Genomic DNA, 16,492 nt, shown 5'->3' on the forward strand with positions numbered 1-16,492 from the left:
GATGCTCAGTCCGCGTCCCGAGTCGCTTGCCGCCTGCTTCTCGCCCCGCCTGCGCCCGCCCCCCGCGTTGCCCGGGACCAGCGCCGGCCCCTCCTCCTGGTCCCCGCAGCCTGAGCTCCTCGCGGCCGCCGCCAGAGGGCGCCCGGAGCCCGAGTCAGGGCCGCCTCCGCCCGCAGCCCCCCAGGCTCCCGTCCCTGGGGAGAAGCCGAGTCCTCCTTGCTGACCGGCACCCGACCTGTGCCGCGGGTCGTCTGCGGGCTCCCACGCCCTTTTCTAGACCATTCTCCGCTCCCCGTCCCGGACTGGGAGCCCTTGTCTGTCCTCGTCTCCACTTGCCTCCCCGGAGGCGACACCTGTAGACACTCGGTGTGTGTTTCCTGTTGCACCTGTCACACATCCTCACACCCTTGGGCTAAAACCACACGGTCCTGGGGTCAGGAGTCTGACAGGGTCCCACGGGGCTAAATTCCCCATGAGGGCAGGGCGGGTCCCGGTGGCCCCAGGGGAGGAGCATGTCCCGCCTCCTCCAGCTTCCAGAGGCGCCGCGTCCTGGTCTCGGGGCCCCTTCCTCCGTCTGCACGGCCCGCAGCGCAGCGTCTCCATCTCGGCCTCTGACCCTGGGATGACCCTGGGCCCCGGTGGGCTGCGCTGTCACCCCCCATCACCTGATTCCTCCATGGCCCAGGCGTCTCTGGTGAGGGCGCCGAGGGACATGGCTTGTGTCAGTTCAGAGTCACGCAGTTGTCTGTGACCAAGAACCTGATGTCTTCGGGGTAAACAGTGGCCTAGAGTCGGGCACCCTCTCCCCGCTGCGTCTCCCCTCCTCTGGGGAGGCCCAGGCCCCGGCCGTGGCCTTGGGGGCGCCTGGTGTCCAGCCTTCCCACCGTCTCGGCCTGTCCTGTCTCTGTGCCCATTTCCCACGAGGGGTCCCCGTGACAGTCCAGGGGCCCAGGGTGCCGAGTGAGGTGGTGGGTGCTGCGCCCGCGTGTGAACGGGGGACATGGGCGGCCTGGGCCCGCTGCCTGAGGTCTGAAGTCTCTCCCTTCTCGCCCTCAGGTTTGGCCCAGAAGAAGACGGCCCCGACGGAGGTGAGTGTTCCCTGTGGGCCCCTGACCCGCCTCCTTCCAGAACATGGATGAGGGAGCGCCTGGCCCTGCCTGTGTCCCGCTCTGTGTCCTCAGGCAACTCGCTGCCCCACTCTGGGCCCAACGCTAACGCATGTTGTCAGGCGGGTGACAGTCGCATCTGTCCTGCCAGCATCCTGGTTTGAGGGTGGGCGCAGGGGGTGAAGCCTGAGGACCAGCCCTGGGCCCACGAGGGGGACACGAAGCCTGGGGGGCTTGAGGGGGACAGGGAAGCCAGGTGTGCACGGGGTCCCCGAGGGGCTCCTGGAGGGCCTGGCGGCTTGGGGCTGTGTGGACGTGGTGCCTGGTGGCAGCACCCTACCCTGCACAGGCGTGGTGGTCCCTCCCTGCCCCATTCCTGCCATCGGCCCTTCTCCCGGCCGAGCCCGTCTGGGCCGCCGTCCCCGGTTCAGGCGCCGCAGTGCCGTCCCCGGCCTTTGCCGTCTCTCCTGAAAGTGGCCTACGGGGCGTCTGGCCCCGTGTTCCCATGCAGCTGTCCTAGCAGGGGTCCCCCACCGTCCCAGCAGGGAGTCTAGGTCCCCTCGGAGCCTGCTCTCCTCCCCCGGAACACCTCTGCCACACCAGGGCCTCAGAGGAGGGCTTGTCCACCTGCTGGGTCGCGGGGGCGTCCCGGCCGAGGGCTGGGGAGCAGGGGCGCCCACTCCTGTCTGCTCGGCTCTGGTCCCCAAGCTGGCGCGTGTCCCCCAGGCCCCCATGGCCCCTGTCCCCAGCCTCCCTGCAGGGTCGCACAGGGGGGTGGTGGCTTCCACACGAGCTTGTTTGCACGGCCCGTGTCACGTCTGCCACAGTCCCCGTGGGCCCGCGGGACCCCCTTGGGGAGGAGATGCTGTCACCATTTTTCCAGCCCAGGAGTCTCACCTGGCTTGTCCTGCCCCCAGGGGACACTGGGTCATGTCTGGGGACATCTGTGGCTGTCACACCGGGTGTCTCCTGGCATCGAGAGGGTGGGGCCAGGAATGCCCCCAGCGCCTAGGACGCCCCCCGGGAGTGACCCGGCCCCATGTTAGCCCTGCCCAGGGGGCCCTGAGCTGAGCTCCTGGCTCTTCTCCAGGAGTCAGCTGTCCTGTCTGGTGGGGGCCCCTCTGGAAGTGGGGTGTTGCCCATGGGGTGTGGCCGGTGCCCTGGAGCCACCCGCACCCGCCCTGGGCTCCGGCTGGGCACGGCGACAAAGCCCCTTTCTTGTGAGGATTTTCAGAACCTTCTGGCCCTCCTTGCTGACCTCCAACCCCTGTTTCCTTTTCTCCAGGCCCCACTGATGACCGGACAGCCAGGCCCCGGCCATGGGAAGAAGCTGGGCCACCGGGGTGTGGACGCATCCGGCGAGACCACCTATAAGAAGGTCCCTCCTCTGCCCTGAGCCAGCGGGGGGCGGGGAGGCTGGGGGCTCCCAGTGGTTCCAGGGGCCATCTGTCCCCCCCACAGGGTCCATGAAGCTCAGGCGCGGGCCATGGTCACAGTCGGCTGGAGACAGACGCTCTAGTTACAGGGTCCTCTGTGCGGGACCTCAGTCCCTCGAGGTCCCTGCTGCCTGTCACTGTCGTGGGCGGCCCGGCCGTGATCCGAGGCTGCCCTGCCCGCTGGCTCCAGGAGCGGCCTGTGGCCTTGGGGGGCCAACAGCTCCCACCCTGCCCCTCAGGAAGCAGCCAGGCTGAGGCCAGGCCAGGGCCCCCCACCGCCTCCCGCCTGCCTCAGTTGCTCCTTCCTGCTACGACTGGTCTGCCCAGAGCTGGTGCGCGCGCCACCTGAGCCGCCCCAGAAGTGTGCAATTAGATGGTCACTGGTGCACTCACAGGGTTGTGCAGCCATCCGCATGTCAATTCCAGAACTTTCCATCACCCCAAAAAGCACCCCTGCCCCCATTAGCAGTCACTCCCCCCCAACCCAGCCCCTGGCGCCCACGAGCCCGCTCTCTGTCTGTGAATCTGCCTGTTCTGGACGTTTCCCGTCAATGGGGTCACACACCGTGGGTCCTTCTGTGTCTGCTTCTCTCCCTGAGCGTCGTGTGTGCAGGTCCGTCCACGTGCGGCTGTGTCAGGGCCTCGCTCCTCTTCACGGCTGCGTGATATTCCAGCGTGTGGGGGGACACGTGTGTGTGTCCATCCTCCACTGATGGGCACTGGGGTTGTGCCCACCGTTTGGCGGCTGTGAACCGTACCGCCATGCACGTTTGTGTACAAGTTTTTGTGCAGACACGTGTTTCACTTCTCTCGGGCACACACGTAGGAGTGGAAGTGCTGATCCCATGGAAACTCCGTGTTTAACCTTTTGAGGACCCAGCAGACCGTTCCCCACGTTGGCTGCACCACTTCCGCTCCCGCCGTCCGTGCACGAGCCTCCAGTCTCTCCCGTCCCTAGCGTCACTGTTGTCTGACTTGCCGATCCGTCTTGTGGGTGTGAAGCAGTCCCCCACTGTGGTCTTGATTTGCATTTTCCTGGGGACTGATGGCATCGAGCCCCTGCTCCTGTGCCCAGTGGCCGTCTGTGTCTCCTCCGGGGAGTGTGTGTTCAGTCGATGGCCTCTGGAAGGAGTTGATCATGGAGAGCCGAAGCGGCCCCTCGGTGCAGGGGTTCAGGCAAAGAGGCCACTGACGGCGGGGGCCCGGGCCGGGGAAGGGCAGCCTACACGAGCTAATGCGTGCAGCCCCGGGAGGGCCGGGCCTGTCCTGTCCACGGCTGGGGAAACCGAGGCAGGGAGGGACAATGTCCCTTGCCCATCGTGACAATGGGAATCCTCTAGAAAGCAGGTAGAAGGGACTTGGTCTACAGAAAGGAAGTTGGGGCATCATTCTATAAATTGTGCTCCTCTCCAAAAAAAACGGAAACCCTGGACAGACCGCTGCTGAGTCGAGGCAGTTTTGAGATGTTGGAACCTTCCAGAACCTCTATTGAAAACTGGCTTGGGGCCGCACGAAGCGGTGTTGGCGTCTTGGCCAGGCCAGTCCCCTGCTGCAGGTCGTGCAGGCCGAGGCCAGTGGGGCTGTGACAGTGCCGGGCAGGCGGCCTCAGTGTGAGCCGGGTCAAGCCGCAGGCTGGACATCCGCCCCGGTGCCCCAGTCCCGAGGGGCTTCTGGTTCTGCCTCTCCCTCCGGGGACCGAGGGCCAGGCGGGGGTCCTCCCGGGGGTCCTGATGCGGCCCGCTTTCCCCACAGACCACGTCTTCCACCCTGAAGGGGGCCATCCAGCTGGGCATCGGCTACACCGTGGGCAACCTGAGCTCCAAGCCGGAACGCGACGTGCTCATGCAGGATTTCTACGTGGTGGAGAGCATCTTCTTCCCCAGGTGGGCCAGGCCCCGCCCGCGGCACCAGCAGCTCGGTCCTCCCACAGCCCACCCTGCAGCCACTGTCGTGACACGCACAGCCTTGCCCGCTCCCTGAGCTCCCGTCTCCCCTGAGAACTGCCCTGGCCTCTGACCCTGTGTCAGTTAGGGTGTTAGTTTGATAGCAAATCAGAGAGATGCAATATAAAAGTGGTTTTAAAAAAATAGGAAAAGGAAAGATGCAAGTTTGTTTTTCTCACACACACAGAAAACTAATAGACAATCCAGGGCTGGTCAGGGGGCTCCACGGTGTTGGGGTCCAGGGTTCTTTCTAGTTGCTCTGCCATCCTCAACATGCAGCTTTTCTAACCAGTGGTCCCAGGTGGCTGCCCAGGCTCCTGCCATCACAGCTGCATCTGCCAGCAGGAAGGAGGAGGAGACAGGGAGCACATGCCCCTTCCCTTTAACAGCACGGCCAGGGAGCAACACATGGGGCTTCGGTTCCACTCACAGCTCAGTGGCCAAGCGCAGTTGCGTGACCACCCCTCCCTGAGGAGACACTGGGCACTGTGGTCTGATTCTGGGTGGCTGTGTGCCCAGCTGGCATCATGGGCCCCGTTGCTAATGGGGGAAGGGAGGGTGGATACTGGGGCCAGCCCGAGGCCAGCCATGGCCACATTGTCCCTCGGGAGCCCCGTGTGGGTGGGTCACGCTGGGAAGCCTGGCGGCTCAGCAGCGGGAGGCACCGTCCTGGCCTGGGCAGGTGGGGCCGTCGGGGCAGCGGGAGGCCACACCGCCACCATCCCTCACCACGTCCCTCCTCCCGCAGTGAAGGCAGCAACCTCACGCCTGCCCACCACTTCCAGGACTTCAGGTTCAAGACCTACGCGCCCGTCGCCTTCCGCTACTTCCGCGAGCTCTTCGGGATCCGGCCGGACGACTATCTGGTGAGTGTGTCCGTCGGCTGTCGCTGTATCAGAGTCACCGCGGGCAGTGTGGCTGAGGACATGACCCGTCCGTCTCTGCACGGTTCCCAGGGACCGGGAATCGGGGCGCGGCTCTGCGGGGTCTTGGCTCGGGGCCGTAGTCGGGGGTGGGCTGGGGTCTCCCCTGAGGCTCGACTGGGGCCAGGGCCGCGTCCCAGCTCACGTTGGTGGGGACTCGGCCCCTTGCTGGCTGTCGGCGGGGCCGTTCCTCCGCGGCTGGGAGAGGCTGCCGGCAAAGCAGACGACACAGTGTCCACGAGCTCATCTCGAGGGGATGGTTCCCTCTGTGGGCCCCTTTGTTGTTAGGAGTGTGTCACAGGTCACGCCTGCAGAATCGGTTGATACACGTGACGGGTGCCCATCTGCCGTCCCGGGGTCCTGGGGTCCCCCTGTGGTTGGGGGGCCTGGATGATGGGCTCTGACTCCTCCTCCTTGCTCTGTGGGAAGCTGTGCCCTCGGCCGAGGCCGCGTCCTTCCAGGGACAGCCTGGGCTCGCTGGGCCAGGGCGCAGGGACCCCGACAGATCGGCTCTGTCCAGGTGCCCAGGAGTCCCGGCGCCATGGCAGGGGCTCGGACTGTAGCATCCGTGTCGCACCGGCCAGCGCACGGCTGTCCCCCTCCGGCCCTGTTGCAGCCCCAGCAGACGTCCCCCATCCTGCCAGCCCCACAGAGCAAGGACGAGGGTCGTGTGTGCAGCTGGTGGCTCTGCATTGGGTTCCCTGGGTCCCAGGTTGCTGTGTTCCTGGGAGTGGACGCCCGCGGCGCTGTTTACAGCCCCAGGAGGCTGGCCTGTGTCCATCAGTGGGGGGTGGACAGACGAAAGGCGCGTCCGCAGGGTGGGGACGCGGGGACGGCTGGGTCTTGTCTGGAACTTGATGAAAGAAAGTGCAGGGACTTCAAGTCTGGGCCCCTGGGGCATGTGGACAGCGTGTTCTGGAGGGGACGCCTGGCCTCCGTGGGCGGCTGTGGCCGCGCGAGTCCCCCAGCCATGCTGAGGGGGACCCCACCGCACGCCAGCACATTGGGGTTCCCTGGGCGGGACGGCTCTCAACACCCCTGGGAGTGGACCCATCCCTGCTTCTCCCCGTGTCCTCCCCGTCTGCCCGTCCTGGGCCGGCACTGAGAAACAGCCGGTGTTCATGCTTGGCACTTACCCTGCAGCAAACGGCCCGGTGGGGACACCCCGTGGCCTCGTCCCGGTATACCGGTGGTGCTCAGGTAGGATTAACCGAGCACCCAAAAAGCCTTCACCTCAAAAGGGACCCCACTGGCTCAGTAGCTGAAAAGGCCAGAAACCGTGGCCTGCAGGCTTTGCTTTTCCCTCATCTGCTCAAGAAACCGAGCACCTACTGTGCGCAGAGCACCGTGGCAGTGCTGGGGAGCCTCAGTGGCCAGAATCCCGTAGAAATCGCTGCCTCCACAGACCTTACTGTCTAAGGGTGGGCGGGAACGTGTGGAGTGATGGACAGTACACACGGAGGTGGAAGAGATGTCAGGGGGAAGGGCCAGGGGCCGGGTGGGCCGGGAGCCGGAGTGCAGGCTGCCCATCAGGGACGCAGCTTTCCTCTCTCTCTGTCATTTTGGTTGCATGGCTTCCATCCTGAAGGTCACCTCATGGTCCAGTGTGGCTCCTGGGGTTCCAGCTATCACAGCAGCATTCCAGGTGGGAAATGGGTGGGAAGGAGAGAAGGGCACAGACAGAAGGTGCACCAGCTTCTGTCACCCGTCTAGGGAGCCTTTGCCGAAATCCCACTCAGCAGCGTCTGTGACAGCTCCTTGGCCAGGTGCGTCGGTAGCCCAGTACGACAGGGTGTCTGTCACTCACAGGAGAGGGAATACACTGCAGTAGACCACATTCAGGCTGCGGGGTTAGCTGGGTTCCAGTCCTTGCTGTGTGGCCTCCGGCCCATCAGTCCCCCTCTCTGAGCCTCAGTTTCCTCATCTGTGAAATGGAGCTGACAGGGACCGGTTCTGGGGCTGTCCGCTGGCCCCGGGGCCTGTGGGGGTGATCTGTGACCTGCCCCGTCCCCTGCCCACCCTCCCTTTCAGTACTCGCTGTGCAACGAGCCCCTGATCGAGCTGTCCAACCCCGGCGCCAGCGGCTCGCTCTTCTATGTCACGAGCGACGACGAGTTCATCATCAAGACGGTGATGCACAAGGAGGCCGAGTTCCTGCAGAAGCTGCTGCCCGGCTACTACATGGTGGGCGGCGGGGGCTCCGGAAGGGTCCGGGGGCTGCCCTGGGCCTGTGGGGGCGGGGCCTGTGGGGGCGGGGCCTCGCGGGGGGCCGGGGAGGCGGCAGCCCGCTGGCCCTGCTCCTGCACCCACCCACCCCCGCCCCCCCCAGAACCTCAACCAGAACCCGCGGACGCTGCTGCCCAAGTTCTACGGGCTGTACTGCGTGCAGTCGGGCGGCAAGAACATCCGCGTGGTGGTCATGAACAACGTGCTGCCGCGCGTCGTCAAGATGCACCTCAAGTTCGACCTCAAGGGCTCCACCTACAAGCGGCGCGCCAGCAAGAAGGAGAAGGAGAAGAGCATCCCCACCTACAAGGACCTGGACTTCATCCAGGACATGCCCGAGGGGCTGCTGCTCGACGCCGACACCTTCTCCGCGCTCGTCAAGACGCTGCAGCGCGACTGCCTGGTGAGCCGCGGGTGGACGAGGAGCCCGTGGTCAGAGGGGCCCCCTGCTCCGGGGCCGAGGGCGCGTCGTCGAGGGGGTCTTGCGTCTCTGAGCCTCAGTTTCCCATCCGTGAGACGGGGACGCGGCGTGCGGGACAGGGGGCTGTGTTCCCCCCGCGGGCACAAACCCACAAGCCCCTGACTTATAAGCGCGCTCCCTCCTCCACGGTTAGGGGCTTTTGGGGGAAAGGGCGCCCGCCAGGCTCCTCGACAGCCCCCAGTCTCAGCCCCTACCATCCCTGCAGAGAGAGGCGCCCTGCCCACGGCCCATCCGGAGCCGCGTCCCTGTGCTGGGCTCGCCTGGGGGCCTGGAGCTGGGCGGGGGCGGGGCGGAGTCTGGGGGTGTGGCCTGGGGCGGGGGCGGGGCCTCCCTGTGGCTGGGGCAGCGGGGGCTGGCGCCTGGGTGGGATGGGGCGGGACCTGGGGGCGGGGCTTGGGTGGGGCAGGGCCTCCCTGTGGCAGCGGGGCCTGCGGGTGTGGCCGGGGCCGGGGGTGGGGCCGGGGGCGGGGCCTCCCAGTGGCTTCGGGGGCGGGGCCGGGCGGGCGCGTCCTGACCGCGGCCCCGGCAGGTGCTGGAGAGCTTCAAGATCATGGACTACAGCCTGCTGCTCGGCGTGCACAACATCGACCAGCAGGAGCGCGAGCGGCAGGCCGAGGGCGCGCGGAGCCCCGCCGACGGGAAGCGGCCGCTGGGCCAGAAGGCGCTCTACTCCACGGCCATGGAGTCCATCCAGGGCGGCGCGGCGCGCGGCGAGGCCATCGAGGCCGACGACACGTAGGTGGTGCGGCCGGCGGGCGGGGGCTTCGGGCTCTGGTCAGTCAGCGGGTCAGGGCCCGGGCCGGCCAGGTGGAAGCGCAGCCGGCCCTCCCTCCCGCTGGGCCCATCGTGTGCTGCAGCAAAACCAGAAAGGGTGGGAGGTGGCCTCAGAGGAGGGGGGACGAAGGGGACCTCTCAGAGCCAGACAACCAGCCTAGAAGCCGCAGGGACAGCTTCCCCAAGATGAGGGCAGTGGGACGGGGACAAAGCTGAAGAAGTGAGAGAGGAGCGTCCCCTGGTGCACCCACCCGGCCGGTGCCCGGCTCCTGCCCCACGGGCTCAGGGTTTGGTCGGGAGACACACATGTGGGGTCCCCCTCGGCTCTGTGGACGTCAGGCCAGGTCATCTCTGGGGGACTATCCTGGGTGCTGTGGGGTTTGAGCAGCATCCCTGGCCCCCACCAACTTGATCCCAGGAGGTCCCCCAGGGTGACCCCCACAGATGTCCCCAGACATGCCCAGTGTCCCCCAGGGGGCAGAGCCACCCCAGGTGGGAGCTTTTCCTATAGACAGGTGTCAGCATTGTCCCCTGGTCACCGTGCATGGACCATGTGGGGAACCCCGGAGCCTCCCCGTCCATTACCCTGTTCAGTCCTCAAGGGCTGTGGAGGAGGAGGGTGGCGCCCCATCTTCAGCTGGGGAGCATGCTCACAGGCTGGGCCGCCGTCCAGGTGCACAGCCAGCTACTGGTGCGGCCAAGGCTTGACCCAGCCTGGCCGCCACACTAGGCCATCAGCTGCAGGGGACCGAGGAGGAACAGGTCCCAGGGCCCCAACTGGAGCGGGGTGGGGGGGCAGCGACACGTGCAAAGGCCCCGCTCCGCAGGCCCATCCTCAGACCGTCTTGGCGTTCGTAGGGTCCACGTGGGGCCTGGCAGGGGACGGCAGGGCGAGCAGGTGAGCTCCGCCGCCTGGAGTGCAGGGAGCAGGGCCTGCGGGCCTGGGGTCGGCGTGGCTTCGGACAGCCGCTGCGTGTGTGACCTCGCTAACCATGCTGGGCCGGCTCGGGTGGGTGGGCCTGGGGCTGAGTGAGGCAGTTAACTCCCCAGCCTGAGCCGAGAGCCCTCGTGGCCGCCTGGGGTGCCGTGTGCATGTGCCTGCACGTGTGTGCAAGGTGTGCTGCAGGTGTGTGGGTGCCTGCATGTGTGTGCACGCACGCGTGTGTGCGCCTCGTCTCAGTGCCAGGACCTCTCGCAGCCTCGGGTCTCCAGCAGTGAAGTTGGGAGGTGGCTGGGAGAGGGGCCTCCTCCCACCCAGGGCCAGGGAGAGCTCCCTGGCGCCGGGACCCTCCGCGGGGCATGGGGATGCTGAGCCTCGGGCTCCTTCCCTTCGGGCGACTCCTCCCTGCGTCCCTGACTTCCATGTCCCCCGCAGTCCCTGGCCCCTGCCCGGCCTGGGGGTGCTCACGGGCTCCCGGCCCCTCTCTCCCCAGGATGGGCGGGATCCCCGCTGTGAACGGCCGCGGGGAGCGTCTGCTGCTGCACATTGGCATCATTGACATCCTGCAGTCCTACAGGTGGGTGCCCGCACCCGCACCCACCTGCCCACTCACCCCCAGCAGCAGCATGCCGTCTGGTTCAAGGCTTCCTCAGCCTTCCGGAAGGCTCCTGCTGGCCACCCAGCGCCCAAGGGGTATTCTGAGAGGGTGAATGCTGAGGGGGGTGCTTTCCCCACTGTAGACTCAGGGCGTCCTGGAGGGCTGCCTGGAGGAGGCGCCCTGCTCCCCAGCCCAGCATAGTGCGGTGCCATGGTGCAGGCAGGGGGCTGACTCTAGCAGAGGGGCCCAGGAAGGAGAAGGGAGGAACGGGCTCCTGAGGTGCTGGCTGGCTGTCCGCATGGCCTCTTCTCTCCCTCCCCCAGAGTGTGCTGGTGGGAGCCGCCAGCAGGTGGGGAGGGGACAAGGGGACGCAGGAAGAGGAGAGGTGGCCCCTGGCTGGCACAGCATGTGACCTCAGTTCCTGAGTCCAGGGCTCTTCCACGCACTCGATGCCAGGAGCACTGCTAGTCGTGACATGGATGTCCCTGGATGTGGCCCAGTGTCCCCTGGGGCAGGACCACCCTGATAGAGGCCCCCTGGTTCAAGGGTTTGGCTGACGTTCTGGGCGTTTCCTCCACAGGTTCATCAAGAAGCTGGAGCACACCTGGAAGGCCCTCGTTCACGACGGGGTGAGTCTTTCTTTCTCTCAGCCCACAAACCGGTGACTGTCCCCCCGGGCCAGGCAAGGTGCTAGAGAGCCAAGACGCGTCCCCATTCCTGGAGTTGCTGTCCAGCGGGGCAGCCCCATGACCAATGCCAAGGGTTCAGGGCCATGATGGGGAAGCACAGGCGGCTGGAGGAGCCCCGAAGAGGGGGTCCTAGCCATCGGTGAGGAGCACAGGAGGGCTTCCTGGAGGAGGAGACCCCAAGCTGATTTGGAAAGATTTTCAAGGACAGCCTGACCAGGGAGGTCAGGGGCCAGCCAGGCAAAGAACATCCTGGAAACACGTGACATGGAGGGGTTCTCGGGCAGGACCGTGCAGCTCTGACCCTTGTTGCCACACAGGGACATGACCCACTTTAGCAGAACGTCTCAGCTGTTTGAGAAACGCTTGACAGGAGCTCTTTCCCCATGGGTGTCATCCCTGTGTAAATGTTGGCTGTGGGTTCTTTCTTTTTTTCTTTTTCCAAAGATTTTTTATTTTTTTCCTTTTTCTCCCCGAAGCCCCCAGGTACATAGCTGTATATTCTTAGTTGTGGGTCCTTCTAGTTGTGGCATGTGGGACACCGCCTCAGCATGGCTTGATGAGTGGTGCCATGTCCGTGCTCAGGATTCGAACCGACGAAACACTGGGCCGCCTGCAGCTGAGTGTGCAAACTTAACCATTCGGCCACGGGGCCGGCCTCTGTGGGTTATTTCTTAACGTGAAGACCAGGAGGACCATGCGTTGGGGGCCCAGGCAGCCTGCACCCCTTGTCCAGCTGTGCCCACAGCCAGCTCCAGCCACAGGCGGATGCCTCTCCCCCTGGCCGTCTTCAGACCAATTCTTACTAAAGTGCTGGGGGCTATCTGTGTACCTGCCATTGGGAAAACCCAAGATCTACCCAGCCCCACATCCCTCGGAGGGTGTTCGGAAGGTCCAGGTGGAGCTTCCTGAATGTGCATCGAGCAAGTCCAGATGGCAGGTGGCCCTTTTGTGGGGTCACAAACCCACAGCAGACAGGAGAGCTGCCAGGTCCTAAGCAGGCCCCCGTGACCCCCAAAGCAGGATTCGGGTCAGCTCCAGGGGTCTCCCAGTGCTGATCAAAGTGGCCCTGCAGGTGTGAGCAACCTGGGGCAGGTGGGGTGACCCTGGAGCTGGGCCAGGTGCTCCCTGTGTCGCCACACATCCCCAGGCGTTGCCCTACCCTGGCCCGGGCGACAGCCAGAGAGCGAGGCAGAGGGTGGGGTGCCTCCCTGTGCCGGCCCCCAGCCCTCGGCCCGAACAGGCACGTGGCCGGCCTCCGTGTAGGTGAGCTCGGGGAATGTCATCTCCATCCCAGGAGGCCGCGTGTCCAGATGGGTTCTGTTATGTTACAGCAGGGGGCACACTGGCCATGTCTGGGGACATTTGTGGCTGTCACACTGGGGGGTCTCCTGCATTGAGTGGGTGGGGCCAGGGATGCTGCTCAGCCCCCTCGCGGCGCCCAGGACAGCCCCCCCAGAGATGACCCGGCCCCTGTCCACAGGGCCTGGGGGAGACTGGGTCCTCGGGAACACGGAGTCTCCACCTTGGGGTCCCAGCATTCATTGAGCACCGACTGTGTGCTGGGCTCCCCGCCTTACACAGATTCCCATCATTGCAGCCCATTGAGCACAGCAGTCCCGTCTGCGGTGGTACAGACAGGACAGAAGCCCCCGGCGGCGAGCGCTGGGCCGGGCCGGGCTGCCTGGCCCTGGGGAGCCGCTTCCGTCGCTGCGGCCGCCGGGCTCTGCCATGGGGCCAGCGCGGGCGCGTGCCAGTAAAACATGACTCAGCAAGTGGCCGCCGGCCGTGCTGTGCCAACTCCGGCTTCAGAGAGCCTCTGTGTTTCTTTATTTTGATATTTACTCATTCACTTCTTTGAATAACTTTTTATTCACATGGTTCAAGAAATTAAAAATGAGGATGGGTTTATAATAAAAAACCTTTCTCGGGGCTGGCCCCGTGGCCGAGTGGTTAAGTTCGTGCGCTCTGCTGCAGGCGGCCCAGTGTTTCATTAGTTCGAATCCTGGGCGCGGACATGGCACTGCTCATCAAACCACGCTGAGGCAGCGTCCCACATGCCACAACTAGAAGGACCCACAATGAAGAATATACAACTATGTACCAGGGGGCTGTGGGGAGAAAAAGGAAAAAAGAAAATCTTTAAAAAAAAAAAAACAACCTTTTTCTCATGGCCTCCGTATCCCCGGCCCTGACCCTTGGGCCCCTCCGGGAAGCCCCATGCCAGGGACCCATCTCCCCTCCACACAGCGGTATCCTGGGCTCCCTGCGGCACACAGGGTGCTGGGTGCCCGGCGCTCACACCCCCTCCCTTCCCAGGACACCGTCTCCGTGCACCGGCCCAGCTTCTATGCCGAGCGCTTCTTCAAGTTCATGAGCAACACGGTCTTTCGGAAGAATTCCTGTGAGTTGCCTGGGCCTTTGGGGGGAGGCCTCAGGGGCCGTGCAGGGCGACGGGGGTGGCTGAGAGCAGGGTGGACCCGAGCTCCCCATTCTGCCGCTCGGGCAGCCTGGCCTCGGCCCAGAGAGTGGGGGATCAGGGTGCCGCCCCGCATGGGCACAGCACAGGGCCTGGTGCCTGCTGTCCTGGCCCTGCCTTGTTCTGGCTCTGCGATCTCAGGCCAGTGATGCCCCTCTCCGTGCCTCAGTTTCCCCATCTGTACAGAGCCATGAGGTGAGATGTGTTTACACATGGCAGGTGGGCCTGGCCCAGCACAGTGCTCAGTTGGCGAGACCGCCTGCACCTCTCGCCATCGGCAAGGCAACACAGCTTCACTGGACACCAGGGGGGCTGGTCATCCGCCAGCCCGGGCGCCATCCGGGAGGGCACAGGGTGATCGTGTTGGCCCCGCCTGTGGGTGCCCTCGGGAGGCCCCATGTCTGTCTGGGCCTCTAGAGTCCTGGACCCCGGGCCGGGCTCCCAGTGCTGCCTGAGAGGGTCTTTCTCCCCAGGGGTCTGTCGTCTGCCCTCCCCCTCGCCCCCAAAAGGCAGGGTGCTGATCGGCCTCATCACTGTGTCCCCAGCATCCAGCCCGGGCCTGGCACACAGCACGTGCTCACTGAGTGTCTCTGGGCACAGCAGCAGCCTTAGTGTGCACCTCACTCTCTGGGGCTCACTCTCCTGCCTGGGCCAGCCGGTGTAGCCCCAGCCACTGGGAGCCAGCTCACGGCGCCTGTGCAGCCCCGCCCTGTGTGACACCTGTAGGTGGCCTGGCTGACCGTGGTTAGAATATTCACACCGTGGAAACAGGCAAACACCACCAATCCAGCATGTGTCCCCGGAAAGCCGGCTGTCAGCCATGCCCGGCACATCCCTTCCTGGAAGGGTGTCATTCTCATGGAGGCCTGGGGAGGGTGCTGGCTCCAGGACCAGACGGCTGTGCACAAGGCACCCTGTGTGCCTGCCGTGTGCCCGGAGCTGGGCTGGCCCTCCTGGGGGCAGAGGTCACAAGAGTGGGAGAGCACGGGGCCGGACCAGGTGTGGAGGACATTAGGGACGGGGTCCACCTACCTTGCCTGACCCCATCCTTGCAGACGAGGACACCAGGGTCCACAGAGGCTGAGCCAGGTTCCCCAGGCCACACAGCCTGAATTGAGCCAGGCCCTTGGCGCTGAGCCCACCCTGCCCAAGGCCCTCGGTTTCCCCGTCTGAAAGTGGGGGTCCCCGCGGGTGGGCTGCGACAAAGGGGGTGAGGCCCCAAGCGCTGGCGGCTGCTGCTCCTGCTGTTTCTGGGGGCCCGAGGTGGGGCGCCAGGTGCCACAGCTCATCCATCTCTGTTGGTGGGCAGGACGGGGTCCCAGGGGCTACCGGGGCCGAGACATGTGGGCAGCAGGCAGGGCCACCTCCCCATAGAGCAGCATCGCTTTCCGTCCAGGCGGAGGGGTGGCCTCCTGGGGCCCCTGGGCTTCCATGCAGAGGCGGACCCAGGCGGGGGGCCCTGCCTGGGTGTCACCGCACCAGCTGAGCGCCACCCACCCTCCCTCCGCAGCCCTGAAGTCGTCGCCGTCCAGGAAGGGCCGCGGCGCCCTGCTGGCCGTCAAGCCCCCAGGGCCCACGGCAGCCTTCTCGGCCAGCCAGATCCCCAGCGAGCGCGAGGACGCCCCATACGACCTGCGGGGTGCCCGCAGCTACCCCACGCTGGAGGACGAAGGTGACCAGCAGGAGTGGTGCATTCGGGACGGGGGCGGGGGGTGCCACTGGGGACGGTGCCGTCCTGGGGGGCTGAGAAGGAAGGGCGCAGGGAGCAAGAGGGCAGTCCAGGGCGAGGACAGGGACCCTGAAGCTGGCCCGACCAGGTGGGAGGGGCTGGATCACAGTCAGCCCCCCAGTCCAAGATCTGCAGCCACCCAGGGAGGGGGTGGGGGGAGCAGCTGGGACTGAAGGCGCCCCCCACCCCCACCCAAGAGGCTGCAGCTCCAGTCTGCAGGTGTGCAGAGACCTGGAGGGTCGCTCCCATCTCCTAGGGCCAGTGATTCCAGGCAGGGAGGGGTGGGGGAATACCATCAGGGAAGGGAGAAGCAGCATGCAAAGGCCCTGGGGCAGAACATGGAGGAGGCCCATGCGTGCGGCTGGAGCAGAGTGTGCAGGGGGAGAGGGAGGAGGGGAGGGTGGGGGACACAGGGCAGGCAGGGGTTTGGGTTTTAGTTTGAGAGCAGTGGGAAGCTATTGGAAGGCCCTCTTAAAGCTCCCAGGGAGAACGGAGTGTGGGGTGGCAGGTGGGAGCAGGAGGCGTGGGTGGTGGGGGTGAGTGCAGCTGCAGATGGAGCCGGGAGTCCTCGCAGGGCGGCCGTGGGGGCCTGGCTCCCGCAGGTGCCCACCACCTCGTCCCCACAGGCCGGCCCGACCTCCTGCCCTGCACGCCGCCTTCTTTTGAGGAGGCCACCACCGCCTCCATCGCCACGACCCTGTCGTCCACGTCCCTGTCCATCCCGGAGCGGTCCCCCTCGGAGACGTCGGAGCAGCCTCGGTACAGGTGTGCCGACAGAGGTGTCTCCCTCTGCGCACACGGCCCCCACTCCCCCCGCCGCGTCCACCTCCTGCACTCATCCCTCTCCGCGCGCCCCCTCCCCCCCCCGCAGCCCCCCTTCGCGCCCCTCCTCCGTGCACATCCCCCTCCTCTGCGTGCATCCCCCGCTTCATGCCCCCTTCTCCCGCGCGCCCCCTTCTCTTGCGCACCCCCGCCTCCCGCGCATCCCCCTCCGCGCACCCACTCTGCGTGTGTCCCCGGGAGGAGGGGCGGGGCCTCCCTCACCTGCTCCGCTTGTTTGCATCTCTGCAGGCGGCGCACACAGTCCTCGGGACAGGATGGCCGGTGAGCTGAGACCCAAGGCCGCCCCGCGCAGCCCCCTCCGCTTCCCCACCCCAGCGCTTCTCTCTGA

General features: G+C 65.9%; 1 protein-coding gene across 5 annotated transcripts in view; it reads left to right on the forward strand.

The window, feature by feature from the left end:
- The window catches only part of PIP5K1C (phosphatidylinositol-4-phosphate 5-kinase type 1 gamma), a 48,356-nt gene that overhangs the window by 21,630 nt on the left and 10,234 nt on the right, over positions 1–16,492 (forward strand). For 2 of the 5 annotated variants that reach the window (XM_046686129.1, XM_046686131.1), the window contains exons 2-14: positions 1,054–1,088; positions 2,392–2,484; positions 4,295–4,425; positions 5,234–5,351; positions 7,440–7,592; positions 7,738–8,037; positions 8,645–8,850; positions 10,323–10,406; positions 11,008–11,056; positions 13,433–13,517; positions 15,103–15,264; positions 15,948–16,086; positions 16,393–16,425. In XM_046686129.1, coding sequence (XP_046542085.1) covers positions 1,054–1,088; positions 2,392–2,484; positions 4,295–4,425; positions 5,234–5,351; positions 7,440–7,592; positions 7,738–8,037; positions 8,645–8,850; positions 10,323–10,406; positions 11,008–11,056; positions 13,433–13,517; positions 15,103–15,264; positions 15,948–16,086; positions 16,393–16,425 — 1,588 coding nt within the window. The remainder of the gene's footprint in view (positions 1–1,053; positions 1,089–2,391; positions 2,485–4,294; positions 4,426–5,233; positions 5,352–7,439; positions 7,593–7,737; positions 8,038–8,644; positions 8,851–10,322; positions 10,407–11,007; positions 11,057–13,432; positions 13,518–15,102; positions 15,265–15,947; positions 16,087–16,392; positions 16,426–16,492) is intronic. The other 3 variants (XM_046686132.1, XM_046686133.1, XM_046686130.1) reach the window with 2 other exon arrangements.

Source organism: Equus quagga, chromosome 14 (assembly GCF_021613505.1).
Source record: "Equus quagga isolate Etosha38 chromosome 14, UCLA_HA_Equagga_1.0, whole genome shotgun sequence".
Classification (NCBI taxonomy): domain Eukaryota; kingdom Metazoa; phylum Chordata; class Mammalia; order Perissodactyla; family Equidae; genus Equus; species Equus quagga.